The sequence below is a fragment of the Panthera onca genome, chromosome B1 (genome assembly GCF_046562875.1).
Source record: "Panthera onca isolate mPanOnc1 chromosome B1, mPanOnc1 haplotype 2, whole genome shotgun sequence".
NCBI classification, from domain to species: Eukaryota; Metazoa; Chordata; class Mammalia; order Carnivora; family Felidae; genus Panthera; species Panthera onca.
The window spans coordinates 68,097,317-68,121,659 of NC_138342.1; the positions used below are offsets into that span (position 1 = coordinate 68,097,317).

Below are 24,343 nucleotides of genomic sequence, written 5' to 3' on the forward strand. Positions count from 1 at the left end.
TGCCCAATACACATGGCTATTTGGTGGCAGTGCCATTACGAGAGCCTGTTGTCAAGGGGTGACTCAACTGTCTTAGTCACAGCTCCATGTTAGACTTGCGTATTGCAAAATCATGCTGCAGAAAGTTTCCTGGATCAGGAATCCTAACACCTGAGTTCCAGCCCTGCTTTCCCGCTTACAGATTGTACAATGAGGTGACCCCTTTGCCCTGCATGAGCCTCAGCTATGCATCCACGATCCTGGAACTAGCACCATCGTATGCCTACTCACAAAATTGAGGTTGAGACAACATATGTGAAAACTCGTTGTAAATCATAAAAAGCCCTTATACATATTAGGCACTGTTATCACATACTCCCTCTATGGCATTTTCACAAAGCCTGGAATGTTCGCATTTTGGAGTATTTATTCAACTTATACTTTACTCTTTTTCTATTTCCTTTTTCCAAATGCAATTGGAATTTACATAGCTTAAAATTCTATTGTACACCTCCTACAACAGAATAGTAACATCTCCTAGAATATGGGCTGTATACTACTCAGTTAGACTCTACTCTTAAAAATAAAACCAACCAAAACACCATCCAGCCTACACCCTCCTCAAAATAAGAATAAGAAAACTCACAGCTAATTTTCTAATTCCCAATCGTTACCCAGTCTCTTGTCTCTTACTTTATGAGAGTGTAGAAAGACCCCTGGGACAAAAATAATCTAAATGGCACATTAAAAGCTGGCATTGAATAAAAAAAAACAAACAAGAAGAAACAAAAACACTGGCACTGACTCTTTCCCTGGCATTATGCCTTGTCCGTTTATATAAATGTGTCCAGTTCTAGTGAGTGATAGAGGTGGAGGAGTCAGGCGATGAGGAAGAGAGGTAGAGAAGAAGGAGAACAAAGAATTAGCTCATTAAATATGATTATTGTAATAAGGAAGTTCATTATGCAGTCAGCCACCCCCAGAATTACATCTATAACATTGCTTCCTTTTCCTGCCTAAACAGGTTTACAAAGTTTGTAGTCTTGTGACAAATGTTTCTGTCATCTTCTACTTAAGTGAAACCCACCACCTAATGGGTACTGTAATTAGAAAACTTACCTATATCTTCTAAGACACCTGTTTTAAGGGTGCAGGCCACCGACTAAGCAATTAACCTCTCCTTGCCACAGTGGACTTTTGCTATTTCCTCCATTGGACAATGCCAGCCCAAGGTACTCACACATTACCAACCTCAGTCATCAGTGTGGAACGATGTGTGAAAACATCTATTAGCTTCTGAGATACTTATCACTATATGGAGTTGGTGCCCAGATGAACACAATAGATTCCCATCTATATGTTTCTAAGACACGTATATTAAAATAAAAAAATTCAAACCAGGAGTCAAATGTTTCCAAATACAAATCAACAATCTGTATTTGTTAAATATTTGAGCATTGCCAACAGGGTAGCTGCAATTATAATGACCCAGTTACATAGTTAGTGAAGGAACTTCTTCTGGGACAGGAACTATGAAGGTCCTAGTCCCAGAGGCAGGGGAAGATGGTAGAAACTTCTATCTTGTACTAGGTACTAGGTACTATCTTGATTCCAGATCTTGATTCCAGAAAGATCATGTGAGCTAGGAAATCTTTTTTTTTTTAGAAAAATTGAAGATAAACTAGTATAAAGTTTAACATGATACAAAATAAAGTAGAAATCAATAGATTATCTAATACCATGGAATCTTGTCTTAGCAGACCTGTATCATGATTTATTACAGGTGAGACCTTACTGATACGGGTCTCCTGTCACTCCTTTCTTGGGATCTGAAACAGGCCTGCCTTATGCCAAATTCCATTCAACCACAGGTCATTGAATTAAAATGTCAGAGTAGTCCCCCTCCTTTAAAATGTAATAAACAATTTAGAGGACTCTATTAACATGTAAACTATTTTCTGATTTCTTATGTGTCACATTTCTTTCTGTACCTTATAAATAAAAAATACAAAAATTAAAATCCACTGGATACATTGAAATCCAGACAGTATACAGTAAAATCCTACAAAGATAAATAATCTACTTTCAGTAATGTACTCTTAGAAATGCCGAGGGACCCAAATTAACTCCAAGATAATTTTTCAAATATCAAAAGAAGACAGTTGTATCTGAGCAGATTAGTTCCTTAACTGAGATCTGGGGCAATATCATCCCTTAGTTGGGTATAAAACATCAACTTTCAGATAAAAATAGTTCTCATAGTTAAGTAAGGATTGCTTGGTTCCAGTTGTTTTGAAGCCCTGCATGCCAACATCATCCCATTTTGAAGACTGGATAACTGTTTCAGTGAATGGAAATAAATTCCTGGTTAGTCGAGCTAGTTCTACACAAAGCCACAGAGGAAATAAAAAAAGAGAGCACTTCTTGATGGCCAAGACTGTCTGATATGACTCAGTCTTCCACTACCTAATGGTACACCTACTCATGATAGGGGTTGCTTCTGGGAGGAGAGAGAGAGAATGGATGACGAGGTGTGAATGGTTTTCACAAATTACTCTTTAAAAAAAAAGAAAAGATTTTATTTTTAAGTAACCTGTCCACCCAACGTGGGGCTCGAACTCACAACTCCAAGATTAAGAGTTGAGTGCTCTACAGGGGCGCCTGGGTGGCTCGGTCGGTTAAGTGTCCGACTTCAGCTCAGGTCATGATCTCACGGCTTGTGGGTTCGAGCCCCACGTTGGGCTCTGTGCTGATAGCTCGGAGCCTGGAGCCTGCTTCAGATTCTGTGTGTGTGTCTCTCTCTCTGCTCCTCCCCTGCTCATGCTCTGTCTGTCTCTCTGTCTCTGTCTTTCTCTCAAATAAATAAACATTAAAAAATTAAAAAAAAAAAAAAGAGTTGCGTGCTCTACAGATTGAGCTAGCCAGGCACCTCCACTATTTATTCTTCATACTTTTGTATTTTACTGTTCCATGAGGAATCTATCCATGTCTTCCTTGACTTCCTAGTTCTTCAGAGCAGGAAAGGTCACTATTAGTTCGTGAATGAATGATTTTTCACTTCATGGCTAATAGGCAAAGTCAGGTGAAGAAAAGAAAAACAAAACAAAACAAAACAGAAATTCAAGATTTCCCATTAACTCCTGATAACATTTGAGTATTACGCAGCTTTATGCAACTGCGGTAGGGCTTATGTGATTCAAGCCCAAGTTCAAACTATCCATGTATTCTGGGGGCTGGGACACCTGCAGGTGCCTTTCATCTCTTACTTGAGTAAGTGCTATTGTTGAACTTTTTCTGATACTGTTCTCTGAGAAGCAATTGCTCCTGGAAGGGCCATTCCAACTGTAATCTCTTCTCTATGTCGGAAGGGATGGATCCAGATTCACACATATCTGCAAAGGGAAGAAATAGTTTAGAGAATCTGTTTTCACGGTGATAAGGTTGAAGGCCCACACATTTATTTAGTTTCCTATTTATGTGACTAAAGCAGGATAATTATGTTCCTGGTTTTTAGGTAGGAGATCAGAAAAAGATATATTCTGTTACATGTCAAATTTGCAGCTAACCAATCACCACACACACACACACAAACAACCAAGGGCAGGTTTCCTAAGAAACACTGGACATACATTGGACACAGATCTACTGGACATAACTTCAAGTTATTTAACAATTCAGAAAATTCCTCAGAAACTTGAAATTACTAGAGAATCCCACTGAAGAAAACAGTTCAGGGGCTCCTGGTGGCTCAGTTGGGTAAGCATCCGACTGTTGATTTCGGCTAAGGTCATGATCTCACAGTTTGTGGGTTCAAGCTCCATGTTGGACTCTGCACTTCATAGCGAGGAGCCTGCTTGGGATTCTCTCTCTGCCCCTCCCCCGCTTGTGCTCTCCCTCTGTCTCAAAATAAATAAACATTAAAAAAAAAAAGATAACAATTCGATTCTCTTACAGTTCGCTTTCAAAATACATAAAAATTTGTTTCGCTGGACTATAGCTGCTTTGTGATGATTTCCTCTTGCCGTAATAGTAGGACAGGAAATGGTGACTTTTTCTATTCCTTCAAATATGTTATCCTCAAAGCTTCTGAGACCACAGCACGTGTGCTTGGAAAACTCAGCCACTAAACTGTCGGTTGACCGTGCTTCTTTATCACAAGGCAGCACAGCCGCTGCACGCCTGCTGCCAGGACTGGCAACCCGCCCATAACTTCCTTTCTAGGAAGCTGCACATTCTGACTTTCTGGCAGCTGGTGCCTCATCCATCCCCAGGCTCACAAAGGATGCTTCAGAGGCACTGGCACCTCCCCTCTTCCACCACATATACACACAGGATGGAGAAAATTGATGGGGAAAGGCCAGTTTCCTGTCTGAACTTAAGAGACCTTGCAGATACACATGACAGATGGAAATGGTCAAGTCCCAACATCAACTATTCCCATATGTTATGTTAAGAGAACTCTCCTGGGTTTTTTTTCATTTTTTTCTAATTAGTCTTCTAGTAGTTTTGGCCCAAGTACTGATGAACTGTTCTGGAAACTTCCTAACTGAAGAAAACAGAGGGAAAAATATGTAATGTATGAAATAATGACATATTATTCACTAATATATACATTATACTGACATTATTGTAATTCAATGATGCACACCTTATTTCTCATAATTGGTAAGATAATGACTCAACTTCCATTTGATGTCTGCCTAGCACTTATGAAAGACATAGAGCAAATCCTCATCGCTCACTAAGGCAGGTTTCTCAGGGGGAACCAACAGATCTCAAATATCAGAATCACCCGAGAAGCTTCTAAACTCATAATCTAAGGTTGGAACACAAAATCCAAATATTCAAACTCACCCCAGGTGACTGTGGATTGTCAATAACGTTTGACAATCACTGCCCAATCAATGAAGTCTTAAAATCCATTCTAAGAAGCAGAGTGAACCTCCACAGCCTCTTGTTATACCCTTCATCCACATTCTATTTTCAAAATAAATGGGTTTCAGTCGATCACTTATGTCTTCAGCTGGAAGTACTCTTTTCAAATTGACACACTTCTACCCACACACTCCTGCTAAGCAGCTGTGTCCTTCAGCTACAACCATTGTCCTATTTACAGCTCAATTAACTCTCAGTTATGCCCAGCACACATTTTTTTGGTGAGGTTTCACATTCATGAAGACACCAAGAGGAGGAAACCTGCCCACTGCCTCCTCCTTTTGTGTGGGTGCCTTCATTGGCCAGTTGGGAGCCCTTGATTTCTTATTAATTGTTAGATATCAGCAGTAACACTTCTCTGAGAATGCTCAAGCCTGACTCAAGTGAATCAAAACATATCGTGAATCTTTAAAAAGTTCACCCTGGTTGACTTGAGACTGCCAGTAACTTCTCTCTTCAAAGGTTGGTTCTTTCTTGGGATCAAAAATGAGAAAGTCTGTCTTGGTGCCACCAAATCTCAGGTATGCAGGAGACAAACCTCTGGCCAAAGTACGAAGTTTTGTAGAACTGTTGGAAGACAAGCAAGAAATTAAAGTTATTTTTTTCCAAGACAATCCAGTGAAACATGTTTACTCTCTTCTCTCTAGATGGACCTATTTCTTAATATCTAGCTATACAGGAGGGAGGGAGGGAGAAGTCCAATGGCTATCACCGGGAAATCTTCTCAGTCTGAATCTTTTTTTTTTTAAGTTTATTTATTTAGAGAGAGAGAATGCGGAAGGGGCAGAGAGAGAAAGAGAGAGAGAGAGAGAGAGAATCCCAAGCAGGCTCTGTACCATTAATGCAGAGCCCAACGCAGGGCCAGAACCCATGAACCGTGAGATTATGACCTGAGCTGATATCGAGAGTTGGATGCTCAACCAACTAAGCCATACAGGCACCCTTTAGTCTGAATATAATTGCAAGGTCACACTTCTAGGCACCTGCAGGCAACTGGGACCTCTGACTCTGGCAAGAACTTATATTTTAACTTACAAGTAGGCTAGCATTCAGTACTTTCAAAAAACTTGTAACGTTTTATGATTGATGGAGGAAAAGAGGTTAAGAGAGTAGAAACTATAGGAAAGATGACTCTGTGTTTTTTGAAAAATAGACTGTCTTCAAAAATTTATGTTCCAGAGAAGTTCATAAATGACTTAAGATTCTTCCTCTTCTCCCTAGCTCCAGCTTTCAAGGAAAACCATACTTCTAAATTTAAGTCAAATGAATTAGATAGATAAGATTCTAATTCCTATCATCAACAACTCCAATTTGAGCAATTTTTTTAATTTTTATTTATTCATTATGTATTTATTTATTTATTGAGAGACAGAGTGTGAGCAGGGGAGGGGCAGAGATAGAGGGAGACACATAATCCAAAGCAGGCTCCAGGCTCCAAGCTGTCAGCACAAAGCCTGACTCGGGGCTTGAACCCACCAACCGTGAGATCATGACCTGAGCCGAAGTCAGATACTCAACTGACTGAGCCACCCTGGCACCCCTTCAATTCAAGCAATTATAAATGCATATCTCATCAAGTCAAAAATGCTCCTGATAGGTGCCTAGTATGTGCTCAGATGGTACCAAATGCTATAGAATGGAAGTAGAATGATTTATAATCCTTTCTCTCAGAAAGGTGAACATGTCATGAATATTTAAACAAAATTAAGAAAATAGGAGAGCCAGATAACAGGGACGGCTGCCATACATTTCTGAAGTCTCATACATGTGATTATGGCCACACTGTGCTCTGAATTCTCTTAAAACACATAAAACCAATGTTGTGTAGTTCTTTGGAATGGTCCAATTAATTAACTTACATGTAGGTTCTTTCAAATTGGAAAATCATTCTAGGAGGACTAATTGGCAATACCTCTTAACATCATAATAGAGACCTTACCTAAAATTTAAAAATTTTTAAACCTAAAATTTTAGGATATTGCTTAACTATATACACTGCTTTGTAAAATGTTTGAAAGATGTCTTCAGGGATGTCTGGGTGGCTCAGTCAGTTAAGCACCCGACTCTTGGTTTTGGCTCAGGTCCTGATCTCACGGTTCATGAGTTTGAGCCCCATACTGGCCTCTGTGCTAAGAGCACAGAGCCTGCTTGGGATTCTCTCTCTCCCTCTCCCTCTGCCTCTCCCCTGCTCGCTGTCTCTCCTTCTCAAAATAAATAATTTTTTTTAAAGATATCTTTATTTATGCTTAGCAAAGAGAAATTCAAAGATGGAAATAGACCAAAGGATAAGTCTCCTGCATTAAAAACTTCAGTGATTCCTCCTCACCATTTTTACTGTACTACAGGCACTTTTGCCTTCATGGTCCAATTCCTCCACTAAAAAATACTGAAAATTATATTTTATGATGATATTTCTATAAAGACAAACACTATTGTATTAAAATATTTTCTTTGACCTAAAAGTTCATTTTCTTTGGATCTTAAAAGAACTTAGAGGAGCTCCTAGGTGGCTCAGTCGGTTAAGCATCAGACTTTGCTTAGGTCATGATCTCAAGTTTGTGAGTTTGAGCCCCACATTGGGGCTGTCAGCACAGAGCCTGCTTGGTATTCTCCCCCTCTTCATCTCTGCCCCTCCCCTGCTGAAGCTTTCTCTCTCAAAAATAAACAAATAAATCTTAAAAAAAAAAACTTAGAATATTTTCATGGGTGCCTAAATATGTCGTAGGTCCTAGAATGAGGAAATGCAGCACAAAGTGAGGCTTCCAAAATGTTATCAGCCTGGGATTTGGCGCTGACGGAGACATCTGTTGGCACCAAAGAACACCAGGAAGGATGGCCTCTGCCATGAAATCCTCAAACCACTTGAAAATAAACGGAAATGCTAACTTGGACTATGTAAGGATCAGAAGAAACCCACTTCCACTTTGCTACAAACCCCAATAAAAAAAGCTGTAGGGAGGGGAAGAGAGCACTGTTGTTTGACGGGCACAGAGTTTTAGTTTGGGAAGATAAAGTGTGAAGATGGGTGATGGTTGCACGACAGTGGATATACTTTAAAAAAAAAACTTTTTTAATGTTTATTTTTGAGAAAGAGAGAGAGAGAGTGCGAGCAGGGGAGGGGCAGAGAGAGAGGGAGACACAGAATCCGAAGCAGGCTCCAGGCTCTGAGCTGTCACCACAGAGTGCGACGAGGGGCTTAAACTCAAGAACCACGAGATCATGACCTGAGCTGAAATCGGACACTTAACCAACTGAGCTACCCAGGTGCCCTAACAGTGGATGTACTTAATGGCACTGAGTTACACACTTAAAATGGTTAAATGGTAAGTTTTATGTTTGGTATATTTTACCACAATTAAAAAAAAACTGCATCGTGTGATTTCAGCAATGAAAATAATATATATAGAAGGAGATAACGGGTCATTACTATGTACTGAGATGGATGGTAGACTCTTTTCTGATTTTATGAGTTTTCCATAATAAGCAAATGACATTTTAATTTATACAAGGTAGTTTTGTGTATATGTTTCTATTTTTTTAAGACTAGGTGAAGAAACCAAAATTTAGTGAAGGGACACATAGCTATCCATTCATTAATCAATAAATATACATGGCAGGCCCACTCTGCCAGGCATTATGCTAGTTTCTGGGGATACAATAGCAAATAAAACAGAGATTGCTCTCATATAATTTACAATCTTGCATATACATATACATACATACATACATATATATGTACATATATACATATATATATACATATACACATACATATATATACATATATACTAGCATTATGCTAGTTTCTGGGGATACAATAGCAAATAAAAGAGATAGCTCTCATATAATTTACAATCTTGCATATATATATATACATACATATATACATATATACACATATACATATACATACATATATACATATGTATACATATATACATATACATACATACATACGTATATACATATATATACGTATATATACACGTATATATATAAGCAAGTAAGTAGGCAATTCCAAAACAGTGTTATGAGAACATACAAAGGGGATCCTAACCCAGACTTTGGGCTGGGGATCATGTGTGGTTAGGGGTTTTCAGGAGAAGTAGTTTCAGTGTTAGACATTCAAAAGGAATAAATCTAATCCAGATCAAAGATAGATGGGATTGAAGCAAGTGTTCCAGGTGTAGGGAAATGTCCATAAAGACCAGAGGTAGAAGAGAATATGGCACCGCTGAAGAGCTAATGGGTGTAGTTAGAGCCTACAGATTGACAGCAGGGAGAGGACAGACTGGAGAGGCAGATAGGGTTGTACCACGTAGGGACTATGAGCCCCCATGTCCTGGAATCCAATTTTCTGTGAGGGCAATATAGAGCTATGGAAGGATTTAAAGCAGTGGAATGGCCTCACTAGCCTTCCATTTTAGAAAAGAATCTCAGGCTGTAGTGTAAATAACTGAAGAGAAGGACCGAGACTGTGGTCACATTTATATAAACTGAAAGTGATGGGCTGAGGTAAGAGAACAGCAGTGGGGATGGAGAGAGGTGGATACATTCAGGACACCTGTGATGGTAGAACTACTAGATTCGGTGTTTAATTGGATATTGCAGAAGAGTCAAGGATTACCCCTGGGAAGCATGTTGGAAAATGGTAATATTTGCTGAAATGAAGAACAGTTGATAGACTGGAAATGGCCATGAGGGCGGGGAAGGCGCGCAGTTTTGTAGAATTTGAGATGCTAAGGAAAACCAAAAAAAAAACATACTTCCATCTGGCCCTTGGTCATGTGTAACAGGAGCTCAGGGACACATCTAGGCGAGGTGCAGGATGTACAGTCCTCGATCTAAATGTCGGTGACTAGTAACCCCCAGCCCACAGGTGCAGAGACACAGCCCTAAAACTGATACAAGGTACTTCCTCAGAGTCTCTTGAGACTGGTTCTTTTCCCCTGCCTTTGGCCAGGCACTGATTTCAGTCCTCGGCATTTTGATTGCATTGAATGATAGAGGAAGCTCATTTAGATTTGTTATATAGCTGGTATTCGCAAGCAATACCAGACACTGGTGCTCTCTGGGAAATGGAGGGAAAGCCAGCACAATGTAGAAGGAGCTATGGTACCTCAAGATACATATCTGTGCACAGCCCGTGTCAGATGCCTGAGTCCCAGAGCCTGCTTCCCAGAGATAGTGACTATACCACCTCGGGTCACTCTCGGTCACATTGCCCTGCATGTTCTTCAAAGGATTCACCACTTTCTGAAATTAACTTACTTATTTGCTTGGTTTACTACCTGTCTCCCCTCCACCCCTGTAAGCTCTTATCTGTCTGACTCATCAGAATCTCCTTATTACCTACATAAGTGCAAGGCACACAGCTGGCACTTAATAAATATTTGTTAAGTGAATGAATAAGCAAGTGCTCCCTGGTGAAAGGGCAAGTAGAGCCAGACAAAGACTGTTTTCTGAGCACAATAGAAACTCAGTGCTATAGCTCCTGCCAAGTAAAGGAAGTCACGTGTTGCAAAGTGTTGGTATTAAAGACCTTTTTCACTATCTCCTTTGCAGGGGAACATTTCCTTATTTTGAGAATACAAGACTGATGCCTTCTGACAAAAACCAGACTTTAAACAGCTGCAAAACGAGTCCTAAAAACAAAATTGATCAGAGATACACTGTTTCTATCACAGACAGAAAAAAGAAAAGGGGGCGGGGCCTCTACCACCACCACAGCGGTATGGAAATAACAAAAGGACACATAAAAGCAGCCGCAGATATTCTATTTACAGAGCAGTTTGTTAAGAGAAAGAAAAGACTACAGGTATTTTTATCTTACCTTACGTGTAAAATTAACTGCTTGTCTCTGACACAAAAGCAGAGATGCGCTGGAGCCAGCTTGTACTGGCTCATACTAGCTGTGAGAGCCAGTTGTTATATTTAAAATTTTTTTTTTTTTAATGTTTTTTATTTATTTTTGAGACAGAGAGAGACAGAGCATGAATGGGGGAGGGGCAGAGAGAGGGAGACACAGAATCGGAAATAGGCTCCAGGCTCTGAGCCATCAGCCCAGAGCCCGACGTGGGGCTCAAACTCACGGACCGCGATATCGTGACCTGAGCCGAAGTCAGACGCTTAGCCGACTGAGCCACCCAGGCGCCCCGCCAGTTGTTATATTTTGAGAACAAGCTGTTAAACTCTTGGCAGTTTGAAACCAGCCATGGTGGGAGTATATATACCACAGAAATCAGAAAAAAAGAAAAACAAAAACAAAAACACAAAACACCGTAAATCAGTTTCCTCTCATCCCCAAGAGCCAATTGCTAAACACTTCCCAGCATACCACTGCATGAATTCGAGCCCTGAAAGTGGGTGAGACCACTCAGGAGATTCCGTGATGTGAAAAGAAGGCCTAAGCCAGAGGCCTGAGGAACATCCAACATTTGAGACAAACTAGAGAAAGAGACGAAGTGTTAAAGAGGCACGGGAAACCCCCAGAAATGGAGGCAACATAAGAGTTTCAATCGTCAACCTTGCCAAATGCTTCCAAGAGCCTCCATTACTTTGCTTGGGCTGTGGTAACAAAGTACCACAAACCAGTGGCTTACACAGGGAAATTTACTTTCTTTAAAAAAAAAATTTTTTTTTAACGTTTATTCATTTTTGAGGGACTGAGAGAGACCGAGCACAAGCCAGGTAGGGGCACACAGAGAGGGAGACACAGAATCTGAAGCAGGCTCCAGACTCTGAGCTGTCAGCACAGAGCCTGACGAGGGGCTCAAACTCGTGCACTGTGAGATCATGACCTGAGCCAAAATCAGACACCTAACCGACTGAGCCATCCAGGCGCCCCATAAATTTACTTTCTTTTAGATGTGGAGGCTAGAAATCTGAAATCAAGGTGTTGGCGAGGCCACGCATCCTCTAAAGTTACCAGGGAAGGATCCGTTCCAGGTTCTCTCCCAGCTTCTGATTTCCCTGTGGCAGCGTTTACTCCAGTCTTCACACAGTGCTCTCTCTGTGTGCATATCGGTCTCCAGATTTCCTCTACTTGCAAGGACATCAGTCATAATGGATTAGGGCTCCTTCCATTCTGGTACGACTAGTTCTTAACCAATTATATCCTCAGTGGCACTATTTCCAAATAAGGTCTCATGCTGAGATACGGGGTTAAGACTTCAATGTATGAATTGTGGGGGACACCGGGAAATTAAACCCATGACTGAGACCAAATAAGATACAGACTGAAAGGCGTTTATTGGATTTTGCAACAAAAGGCCATTGTGATACTGGAGACATTGATTTTATGACACCACGATAGGGACATCGTGAAGGTGGACCAAGGAAGGAGTGGGCAGGCAGTAAGGAAGGCCACAAAGGGGAAGAGAGAAAGAGGGCAGTTCCTGCAGAGGCATACATACAGGGTGGCGTTTGAGACAGGAAAGACTTGAGATTTTTCTACGCTGTGGGGAAGGACTCAGTCAAAAGGGAGAGATTAAATACGGGGGAGAAGAGAAGAGATGACTGATAGAGCAAAGGCCTTGGGGAGGCTACAGGGCACACAGCAGAGCTAGAAGCGCTGGTGTGAGGAGAGAGAAAGGAAGAAAGCTAGATGTGGCCATGGTATGTATGCAGATTTGGTGGCAAGAAGAAAAGGAAGTTCTTGTCCAGTGACTTCATTTTCTTTGGGAAACAGAAAGGTGGTCATACATGGGTTAAAAGTGATGAGGTGGAAATGGGATCAGAGTTGTAAGGACGTGGAGAATGAGAGAGGCAGAGAAATGAAGAATTAACGGGTAGCCCTAGGGCCAACTAAGTCTGGAGGCCACGAATTTATAGGGCAACCCATGTGGCTGGAACATTCCCCTCTGCCCCAAGAGCTAAGAGCCCAGCTATTTAGGGAGGCACACTAAGACAGGAGGCAAAGGCAAATACAAAAAAGTGGCTTATTAATAGGCACTATAATTCATAATCAGGCAATATTTTTCCTCCCCAGACTTCATGGTAACCTTCCCCTGAAAAGGGAAACTGTAGCTAGGTTCGGAGCTATAGGTTTGGGTTTGGCAGGAAGAACCATGGAGCAGCAGTTTGGGGGTGTTATCACAAGAATGATTCATGTGGCAAACCAAGAAGCCCAAATGAGATGTGGAAGAAGTAGAGACAGGAAAAGGCTGTCCAGTGGAGGTTAAGTAACAAATAGTTGTGGTGGATCCACAGAGTGAAAATGTAAGAGGGTAAAGAGTGTGGTCCACGAATGGGAGATTTTCATTTACGACTTCAGATGTTAAAAGGTTCTTAATGATGAAAAGAGGCATGGCCGTGGCATGAAGTGGTTGAAATGGGGTGAAGCGGTGTGTGCTAGCAAGCTGGCTCCCTAAAAGCAAGTGCCCTGTTTTTTAGCACTTGCCAATTTCCGTGGTGTAAATACCCACCAGGGCTGATTCAAGATGGCAGCATTGATGCCAGTGAATGTGGAATTGGGAAGAGCTGCACACATTTCATAAGATAGTACAAGCTGGTTCCAATATAACAGTGAGTGACGAGTATTATGAAGCATGGGTGTGAAGAGATTGAGAGACAGTTTATTCAAGTGCACTTGAAGTCATCTAGGATGATGGTGGAACGTGGGAGGGGAGAGAAAACTATGAAACCAATGCCAATCTTTCATCGATAAGGAGAATGAGTCAGAATAAAGCACAGCGCAGTGATAAGGAGCATAGGATGAGAGCCAGACATAGAGGAGTGTACCTCACACTGGAGTCATGACCGTCATCTCTAGCATGCACTAGGTTTGTGCAAACTCAGTGTTTTGGACACTTGGCATAAAATATTTTACTCGATCCCGAAACAAACCAGAGAGGTAGGTATCATTATTATCCTCTTTTTACAGACAAGGAATCTGAACAAAAGGAGGCTATTGCCCAAGGTAACAATCCAGTAGGGATTTGAACTACATTCAAAATGGTGGGCAATCACCTAGAAGGTGCATTGGTGAATGGGAAAAGGGCTGCAATATTGGAGAATGCATAGTTTCTACCCCAAAGGGCTACCTCAGGGAAGTAGGCACGTCTCTTTCTCCACTTGGGTCTTTAGAGAAGAGCCAAGTTTTAGCTAGGGTGGGAATAGTCTGTGAGGAGGATAAAGCAGGGGTACTATGCAAAGGGCTCCAGAGAGCACAATGAAAGGTTTGGGAGAGAAGGGAACAATGAGCACTTAATCAGGGAGAGAGTGCTTCTTGGGGGTCAGGAAATGTGAGTCTATGGCTTGTAACTGTTCTCAGTTCTGTTTCTCTGGCTGTGGTTCATTCTCTCAGCAATAGGCACGCAGAGGGCCTGAGGTTATTTCCAACATCAGTTTTCAAAACATGCACCTGACGTTGATTATAAGTGACTTTCCAAATAAGAAAAGCAATTTTGTCCATGAAGATGCAGGAATCTGATTACTGAAAGTCATTATTAATAACTATTCATCAGACTGGCAAAAAGGAATGAACTTTGCTGGAAAAAAATAAGCAAACCTTTATGAAAAGCAAGCACAACTGCATTATTACTGCTGTCGACATTTAGCACCACCTTTCCCGCTCTGTAGTCCCTACGAACTCTAGCACTGACTCGCACTCTCCTTTTTTACCTCGTGTTAGAGGACTGTGCTTGTGTCTGTATCTTGTTTGCAGTGTGGGCTTCATTGCCAAGATGGTAACCACTAGCCAATGTGGCTAGGATTTGAAATGTGGCTAGTCTGAATTGAGATGTGCTAAGAGCATAAAATAGACCCCAGATTTTGAAGACCTGATGTGAAAAGGAGTGTAAGAGATCTCATTAATATTTTTATATTGATGACATGTTGAAATGATAATACTTTGGATATTTTGTGTTACATAAAATATATTATTAAAATTAACTTCACCTGTTTCTTTTTTAAATATGACTTAACAAAAAAAATTTTTTTTTATTTTTTTTAATGTTTTTATTTATTTTTGAGAGAGAGAGACAGAGAGCAAGCAGGGGAGGGGCAGAGAGAGAGGGAGACACAGAATCCAAAGCAGGCTCCAGGCTCTGAGCTATCAGCACAGAGCCTGACGCTCAAACTCACAAACTGTGAGATCATGACCTGGGCCAAAGTTGTATGCTTAACCGACTGAGCCACCCAGGCATCCCACCAAAAAGTTTTAAATTGCACACGTAGTTTGCATATGAGGCTCACGTTCTATCTGTTGAGCAGTGCTGGTCTCAACACTCCCTTCTTTGAGGGTCAGTGCCTGTTCAGAGCTCTGCACATCAGCTTAGGAAGTTTTTGATCAGGTTGTTGATTACCTCTGGGAAGAAGGCAAACTGAAAAGATGTTCCTTTCCAATTCTAGATTGTTCTATCATTGGCACTTAAGTTCTGTGCACTCTACGTTCTCTAACTGCAAATGTGGAAAAACAAAACAAAACACATCTGTTTGCTGTGATGGGAAACCAGACCACGCCATCTGATTAAATTTGCTTAGGATTCTGTTGAAGCACCTCAGAGGTTTGGGCCCTGATTCTCCTACTCTCGGGTCAGTGCTTCTTTTCATTATATCAGTCTCCTCAATTTGTTTCTGGACAATCTTTTTCCTCTATACCCTACCCTACTGCTTTAAGAAATATAAACTGCTTACTTTGTTTTTGTATACTCTTGTCCCTGCAATTAGTATCTAGGTCCAGACTCTGCTCCTTCATGAATAGCTGGCTGACTAGGGGCCAGTTACAGAGTTTCCCTAAACCTCAATGTTTTCTTTTCTTTTCTTTTTTTTAAATTTTCAATGTTTATTTATTATTGAGAGACAGAGCATGAGCAGGGGAGGGGCAGAGAGAGAGGGAGACACAGAATCCGAAGCAGGCTCCAGGCTCTAAGCTGTCACCACAGAGCCCGATGCGGGGCTCGCACCCACGAACCGTGAGATCATGACCTGAGCCGAAGTCAGACGCTTATGCAACCGAGCCACCCCAGCGCCCCTCTTCATTTTTTAAAATGGAGATGATAATATCACTGACCTCATAGTTTTGTAGGAAGGAATAAATGCATTAACACCTAGGAAATGCTACAAACGGGGCCTGGCATATGACAAAGGCTCAATTATTTTAATTACCCTCTCCTTATTACTTGAGCTTTGCTCTGCTCAGCCGTTGCCATCTTTGCCTGAGCGGCTTCCCCTTTGAGGAATGGTACCAGAACAACACCCATCTCACAGCTATTAAGCTTAGTGTTGCCTTCTGAGATGGCCAGGTCACTTTGGGCACTGTGCTAACCACCCTGGAGAGAGGGACTCTCAGACCCTCATTCAGAAGCTAGGTCTTAGCTGAGAGCGAGAGGGAGGGAGCTCCTGCTTATCTGAGCCTCAGTCTTTTCAGATCTCGGCTGGGAATAGTATGGAAGGGCTTGCAGATGCCCCTGAGGAACAGGCATGGACGACAGCCGCTGCCAAGGGAGTGGACTGGCGTGGTCAGGAGCCCGTATGAGCAGGACTACACGGAGTTTTATCTACTGCACAATATAGTCTTTTGGTTTTCATTACCCTCCAGCCTTCAACCAAAAGGTGGGGCCAGCGGGGAAGAAAGAGTGCTATGGAAGACAAGAGACAAAGGTATCACCCTAGCTGAACTGCAGACTGGAAGTTCTGTGTGTGTTGGGGGTGGGGAGGATGAGGATGGCGCTAGCCCATGTGTTAGCTTGACTGCAGGGCGATCAGGCCTGGACCCTAAAAGTCATGCTGTAGGTTTTTTCCTTTGGATGTTTTTCTCCCGGAAGAATCCCCAGATGCCCTTCCTTGGGGAGGGGTGGGCACAGGCTAGCTGCAGCAGCAGAACAGGACTTGAGTTCTCCCGTTTCAGGAAAGTGGTTTAGTCAGTGCCTCTGTTTTTAGCAAGGCACCTCCACACCCTCTCTTTTCCTATCATCACCCCCCCACCACCTCCCAAGCTAGCCTGAGGTGCTCACACAAGGGGCCCTGTAGTTCAGCATTTCTGCAGAGTAATCTGTCTCCAACCACCTGCTGTGTGGTATGCAGCTTCCTATTCCCAAGGGGAAGGGCAAAACATGGGGGTTCCTTTCCACCAGGAAATTCTCCCTCTGCTACCACAGGGAAAGATGGAGGTTAACTCTGATGGAAAGAAACACACAGAGAACTGGTGAGTGGTTAGCAATACTCCTCATTTTCCAAGAAGAAGCAATGACCTTAAATTTTGAACACTCTGTGTCAAACACTGTGCTAAGTACTTCTATACTGTCTCATGAAGTCCTCAGAACAATCCCACCAAAAGGCTTTAGAAGTTCTATTCTACAGGTGAAGGAATTGAGGCTTGGAGTTGCCAAGCAACCTGTAACAAGCAAGCCACCCAACTCTGGCAGAGATGGGAATCAAGTTAGTGTGGTCAGACTGCCAATCTCTTAACCATTAGGCTACCTGCTTTTATGGGCAGAACAAATGACTGAAATTAGCAATGGCAGTTCAGCTGACAGAGTGGGCGCAGAAAGGACAGGGTGTGGGTGTTTGGCAATGATGAGATTCCCAGCTGTGTGTGTTGGTTGAGGTGTGGCCATCTCTGGAGGCTCTCATGATCTAGATGAGTGGCCTAGATGACCTGGGACTGTCCCTGAAGCTCCCTGTCCTGGGATCAGCCTGCATTTAGGAGGCGGGGGCCAGTGAACATGCACCAGTTTGTCTCTTTCAGGGGAGAAAAAATTACAGCTGATTTTCCAGTCTCGTGTTGGAAACATATCTTTTTATTAAGGCTCTGTAAGTCACTGCAATAGTCTCCTAGGTCTCCTTTACTTGATATTTAGATTTTTTTTTAAGTTTATTTCTTTATTTTGAGAGAGACAGAGGCAGTAAAAGTCGGGGAGGGACAGAGAGAGTGGGAGAGAGAGAGAATCCCAAGCAGGCTCTGCACTGTCAGCACAGAGTCCCATAAGGGGCTTGAACTCATGAAACCGTGAGATCATGACCTGAGCCCAAACCAAGAGTCGGAGGCTTAACCAACTGAGCCACGCAGGTGCCTCTAATACTTAGATTTTTTAAAAAAATATAGTGTAATCCTGGAAATCTCTGTACCTTGTGCTCAACTTTGCTGTGAACCTAAAACTGCTCTTTGAAAGTTTATTTTAAAATATATAAAATTATATTTTACACACACACACACACACACACACACACACACACACAGCACACACACTTACTCTTCTTTGAGACTTTTAACATCTGCCTTCTTTTCTTTTTCTTTTTTTCCTTTTAACCTTCCTAACAGAGTTTAAGCGAAGGACGCCTGGTCCACAATCTTACCTGTCCTACACTGTGCTGCAAATTCAAGGGCTCACAGGCTCCAGGTACACTTGCCCGAGTCCCCTCCTCCAGAAGTGTTTCTGGGGCAGGTGGCAAGTTTCTTTTCCAAATTTCCCCGTAATACCTGGCCCTCAGTTGGCGCTCAGGCAGCACTCGCTGAATGAATGCAGGCGGGAACGAGTGGTTTGGGGGCGGCTGTCACAGGAGAGGGAGGGAGGAAAGGCGGGATGGAAGGAGAGAGGCAGAGACAGAGAGATAAAGGTTCCCGGGCGTGGCTGTCAGGAAGACAGGACCCAGGGACAGGCAGAGGCCGGCGCTTACCCCAGGAAGGTGAGGAACCGCGGGTCCGTGGCCAGGTTGGCGTCGATGGTGAAGGACAGGAAGGCGGGACTCACCAGGTGCACCGGCCGCTCGGTGGAGAAGTCCAGCTCCGCGGCGTCGTCCGCCTGCGCGAGTCCCGCCGGGGCGCGCGGGGAGAAGGGGCCGAGCGGCCCCAGGAGCAGCAGCAGCTGCGGCAGCGGCGGCCCCGGCTTCCAGCGCAGCGGCATCTCGGGCTCACCTGGCCGGCCCACCCGCGGAGCACCTCGCAGCGGGAGCCGGGACCTGGCGCACTTCCTCCCGCCGCCCCACAGCGCCCTTTTCTCCCTCGCGCCTCACCCCTCCCACCGCGCCCTGCAACCCTCCCACTCCAGCCCTGCATCCCTCCCCCGGCTCCCTGTTCCCGCCGCCCCGCCTCCCCCGCTCACTCCCACTTCGTAGCACGCTTTCCCCTCGGGGCCGGTCACGCCCACTTTCGAAATCACCCACCCGCGCTCGGAGGGTGCGGACGTGGCCGGATCCGTGAGTCCAGGAGGCCTGGAGGGGGAGCGCCCGCGGACCGGCGCTGGGCATCCCGAACCCCGGATCGCAAGGTCGTGGCCCGCGTGCCCCACTTCCAGGCGTCATCGGGGTGGCGCCGGGTCTTCTGACCCTCAGCTAAAACCTCCAGTTGAGCCTTGGTCACTCCCCCTCGCATCTGGCTCAGCAACACTTGCTTGTCACTTGATTAACCGTGTGTCCTCTGACCAGAGAGCTGTTTCCCAGGCGTGTTACTTTTACGTGAAAAAATCTGACCTGGGCGTCGGTTCACCTACAGCTAGAAAGAGATCAACCCTGAAAAATTCCTTACCAATTTAACCATGGAAACAGTACTGGGCAGAACCTTAACGTGTCAGGTGCTCCAGCACCTGAAACTCAGGCCGTGAAGCCTCCAGACAAGTCCGGGGTAGTGACTGTCTCTTGGATTTGGAGCCAATGCCAAATTTCCCCTCTGTACATTTATGTTTAGCTGTTGGGCAAACTCTTTCAGTTTTCCCCTGATGCCTTACACTGATAAATAAGGGTGACTAGCACCTCGCACTTAGGGCTTACTCTAGGCCAGATGCCCTAAGAAGTGCTTTACTTGTATTCTCTTCATTCCCACAACTCTGCCAAGTGCACTTTATGCCCCGTTTACACATGAGGGCCCGGACTCTGTCCAAGTGTCAAATTGGGATGTGAAGAAAGTTACACAAACCCCTAGCAAATGGCATCCTGTCTCAGCTGAAACATAACTTCCTCAAAGAAGCTATGCCTGAACCTCCAGGCAGCTGAAAGTCCCCATGACATACTCTCACCGCACCCCGAATTGGCTAGAACTTACCACATTTGCTTGTATTGTGACTATTGCTCCCATATTGGGCTCATCTGCTACATTACAGACTCCATGAAAGCAGAGATGGGGTTTGTCTTGTCCATTGCACTCACTAAACCTCATGACTTTGTGCTTGGCACTTAGCGGGCTTCCAATAAATATTTGTTGAGTTAACAAGTGACACCAAAACCCTTAGAATTTTCTAATGAGATTGCACCACCTATAAAGCAATAAATAAAAATGGATTGGGGGCACCCGCTTGGCTCATTCGGTAGAGCATGCAACTGTTTCTTGATCTCAAGATTATGAGTTCAAACCCCATGCTGGGTGAAAAGCTTACTTTAAAAAATAGGTAAATAAAAACGGATTCTTTTAAAACGTGTATCTAATTTGCATAGATGTGTATATTAGGGAACTTAAATTTAACTATATAGCTAGTTGAGGAAGGTGACGGTTTCAGAATTGTGTGTTATCAGTTACTACTTTGCAACTTGAATGAAATTTATATCCTGCAACTATACATAAGAAAAAAATTCATACATAAACCAAGTTACCAGGACATCACATGCAAGTGGAAAAGCAGATACCTTGGCTCTTTCTCTGCCTTGCCACGACATTGACCCTACATGCCATCCCAAAGGGCAAAAGTCACAACAGTTTCTTTGGAATATTTGGGTGATTTGAAAAGTGGATCATTGCCAGTTTTCTAAACAGTGAGTCCTCGTGACATCCTGAGATGTGGACCAATGCAGTTGACATACAAGTTACTAATATAGAAACTGAGAAAACATAAATGAGGAAGCAAAGGAGAGCAACTTGCACGCGTGATGGTCTGTGTTGTAGATGACATGAGTTTCTGGCTCCTGGATCTAAGTTAGTTTGATCCATTATGCCAGAGGAAGGGACTACATAGGTGCATAGCAGGGAGGGAATATGCAGTGAAATTAATAGAAATTATCATTTCAGAGACACTTTGTAATTGGATACCTTTCATTTTTATGGCAAGTTCCAGCTTATATACATCCTAGCTAGAGCCCTTCTACATGCATCCTAGACCTGCAGCTTGAAAGGCTGGGTCACTTTTTCAACCTCCCAGAGCCTCAATTTCCTCATCGGTAAAGTGGGAATAATAATGCATATTTCACAATGCTTTTTTTTGAGAATTTACTTAATATATGTAACACTTCTAGCTCTGTATACAATATGAAGTAGGTGTTGGACAGATATGTTTTTATTATTACTTCATGTAATCTTTTTTTTAATGTTGATTTATTTTTGAGAGAGAGAGCACAAGCAGGGGAGGGGCAGAGAGAGGGAGACAGAATCTGAAGGAGGATTAGGCTCTGAGCTGTCAGCACGTGGGGCTCAAACTCACGAACCACGAAATCATGACCGGAGCTGAAGTCGGATGCTTAACCGACTGAGCCACCCAGGTGCCCCACTTCATTTGATCTTGACAATAAACTTGTGAAGTAGATTTAGACCCAGGTTTCTGATTCCAAGTCCAGAGTTTTTCCACTAAGTCGCACAGATTTGGTGACTCACAAATTATGTGATGATAATGATTTAGAAATAAAAATCTCAGGGGCGGCTGGGTGGCTCAAGTGTCTTCAAGGACACTTGAAGTCAGTCAAGTGTCTGACTTCAGCTCAGGTCATGATCTCATGGTTCGTGGGTTCAAGCCCTGTGTCGGGTTCTGTGCTGACAGCTCAGAGCCTAGAGCCTGCTTCGGATTCCATGTCTCCCTCTTTGTCTGCCCCTCATCTGCTCATGCTCTATCTCTCTCTCAAAAATAAATAAATATTAAAAAAAAGAAATAAAAATCTTCAAATGAACTAGGACAGTTCATATGGATTATTTAATAATTATAAAGTGGTGTCATTTCCATGTGGTCTTTGGACTGACTTTCTCTAGTGGCATTGGGTTTTTAGGGACTCACACAAGGTTTACATGGTTAATAACTATAAACACTCATAAGACAATAGACTGATTTCAGGGCATCTTCAGAAAAGAATAATCTCTTCACTTGTCTATCTAGAAAACTAAGATTTTTCTAACGTAGAAATCCCTGAGTAGGGGCAATTTCTGAAGCATATTTTGTTCTCTCTAGGCTGTGTAAATTGTTCACATAAGCTATATTGTTTTGAGTTATTGGGTTAGACTTACTAAATTTAAGTTTTTGTTTAAATTTTCTGGTTATTGAACTGTACTCTGAAACAAGGAGAAACTCCAAGCAAATGTGTGGTAGGGGCTGGAAAGAAGGACATTAACATGTATTCGGTGCACGCTGTTTGTTCTTCAAGGTGCTTTCACGTATTTGTCTATTCACCTAATCAAATATCTGTTGGGTGCCTACCATGTGCCAAGCACTCAGCTAAGTAGCAGTAAGCTTACATTCTCTTCTATTAAGTTAATGTCCATATGTATACCCTATAGATATATATTTCTCTGTAGGAAAGTGGCTACTTGGAGCCAGTAAGTAAGCCAGAGTGTGCCAGAGAAAGCAGGAATGTCCCTAGAATAAGGACTCCTAAGTTCCAGGGGTCACACACACACAATAGCCAGGTGGGTTATTATGGTGTAGGCTGAAAGATTATTCAAAAGTCCCCAGAGAAGAGCTGACTGCCCAATTCTGGTCACCTGTCTCTGGGATGATGAAGGCCCTGGAGACCCTATTAATTAGACTCATGCCAAAAAGGCACAATAACGTGAATTAAGCGGGATGTTATTTGTTGTTACTCCCAGGCTTGGTAAATGGTGTAAAAAATATAAACATGGGGAAGAGAAGGGAGAGTTCCAGGAAATGCATTGGAAATAGGGAAGTGGTTGGGGTGGGAACATAGGGAGGAGATGTCCTATCCTAGTATATGTAGGCAAGACTCTCTATTCTGTTCTTCACTTTTGACCAGGCAGCTAGGTAGTTTTGGGCTCCCTCAAGAAATGACTGCTATGCTACTGGGTATTTACCCAAAGACTACACAAACACTAGTGCAAAAGGATATATGCACCCTTATGTTTATTGCAACATCATTTAAAATAGCCAAATTATAAAAGTAGCCCAAGTGTCCATTGATCACTGAATGGATAAAGAAGATGTGGTACATATATACAATGGAATATTATTCAGCCATAAAAAAGAATGAAATCTTGTCATTTGCAACAACACGAATGGAGTTAGTATAATGCTAAGCAAAATAAGTCAGTCACAGAAAGACAAATACCATACGATTTCATTCATATGTGAAATTTAAGAAACAGAACAAACAAACAACAGCAACAACAACGAAAAAGAGCGAGAGAGACACAAACCAAGAAACAGACACTTAACTATTGAGAATAAACTGATGGTTACCAGAGGGGAAGGTGGGTGGGCAGATGGGTGAAATAGATGATGGGGATTAAGAGTACACTTATCATGATGAACCCTGAGTAATGATGTACAGAATTGTTGAATCACTATATTGTACACCTGAAACTAATATAATACCGTATGTTAACTATACTAGAATTAAAATGTTAAAAATTTAAAAAACAAAAAGAAAGGAGTGCTATGAAGAGAGCTGAAAGTATTTCCTGCTTTGTTGGCTCCAGTTAATCAGGAAGATGAGGCGTATAGGAAATAGTCCTTGCAGTGGAAGCAATTTAGCGGGAGTGACTGAAGCCTTATAAGAGCTACTGTTTACATCCAGCAGAAGTGCATGTTGATTGGTCAATGAGTTGGGCAGACAATTGCTTCTACAACTTTTATTGAACAGTTGGTTCAGGCATGATTCTGCAATTACTTGAATATTGCACAAGGCTTTGTCCTTAGTTAATAAAATGAAAAGAAAATGGAAAATACTATGCATGAGAAACATGGTCTCATTCACTTCCTTCTTTGAAACAGGTGGGAAATCATTAGGTGTGCTGATGGAGACAAATCTCTATCCTTGATCTGATGTTCTTCAGATGTAAGCTGACCAAACGTGCATTTACTTCTGAAGGAAAAACTCATATTAAAGTACTTACTCAAAAATGCTAGAGGGGCACCTGGGTGGCTCAGTTGGTTAAGCCTCTGACTTCGGCTCAGGTCATGATCTCATGGTTTGTGAGTTCAAGCCCCACATCGGGCTCTGTGCTGACAGCTCAGAGCCCGGAGCCTGCTTTGGATTCTGTGTGTCCCTTTCTCTCTGCTCCTTCCCTGCTCACACCGTCTCTCTCTTTCTTTCAAAAATGAATAAACATCTAAAAAATTTTTTTAATGCTAGAAATCACCTTATTATAATTTCAACTTAGACAAATAAACTTTATTTAAAAATTTATGAGGCAATTGGGGAAACATGGACTGGATAGTTAATGACATCAAACAAGTTATTGTTAATTTTCTTAAGGTGGGATAATGGCATTGTGGCTATTTTTCAAGATTCCTTATCTTTTAGAGATGTAGGCTGAAGTGTTTGTGGGTACACTGATGTGGTG

The 24,343-nt window shown here is 42.7% G+C and overlaps 1 protein-coding gene and 1 long non-coding RNA gene across 5 annotated transcripts in view; one reads left to right on the forward strand and one right to left on the reverse strand.

The window, feature by feature from the left end:
• The window catches only part of HPSE (heparanase), a 39,947-nt gene extending 21,066 nt beyond the window's left edge, over window positions 1-18,881 (reverse strand). For 2 of the 4 annotated variants that reach the window (XR_013555223.2, XM_060654699.3), the window contains exons 1-3: window positions 18,535-18,879; window positions 5,336-5,481; window positions 3,246-3,371 (exon numbers count right to left, since the gene is read on the reverse strand). Coding sequence is in view for 3 of the 4 variants with exons in the window: in XM_060654699.3 (XP_060510682.1) it covers window positions 3,246-3,371; window positions 5,336-5,481; window positions 18,535-18,761 (499 nt within the window). In the remaining variant the exon portion in view is untranslated. Of the gene's footprint in view, window positions 1-3,245; window positions 3,372-5,335; window positions 5,482-18,534 lie in introns of all 4 variants that reach the window. The other 2 variants (XM_060654701.3, XM_060654700.3) reach the window with 2 other exon arrangements.
• Window positions 13,663-18,277, forward strand: LOC144616164 (uncharacterized). Its single transcript, XR_013555224.2, has 3 exons — window positions 13,663-13,768; window positions 15,268-15,450; window positions 18,179-18,277. It is a non-coding gene; the product is annotated as an uncharacterized LOC144616164 (long non-coding RNA).
• Window positions 18,882-24,343: the final 5,462 nt, after the last annotated feature.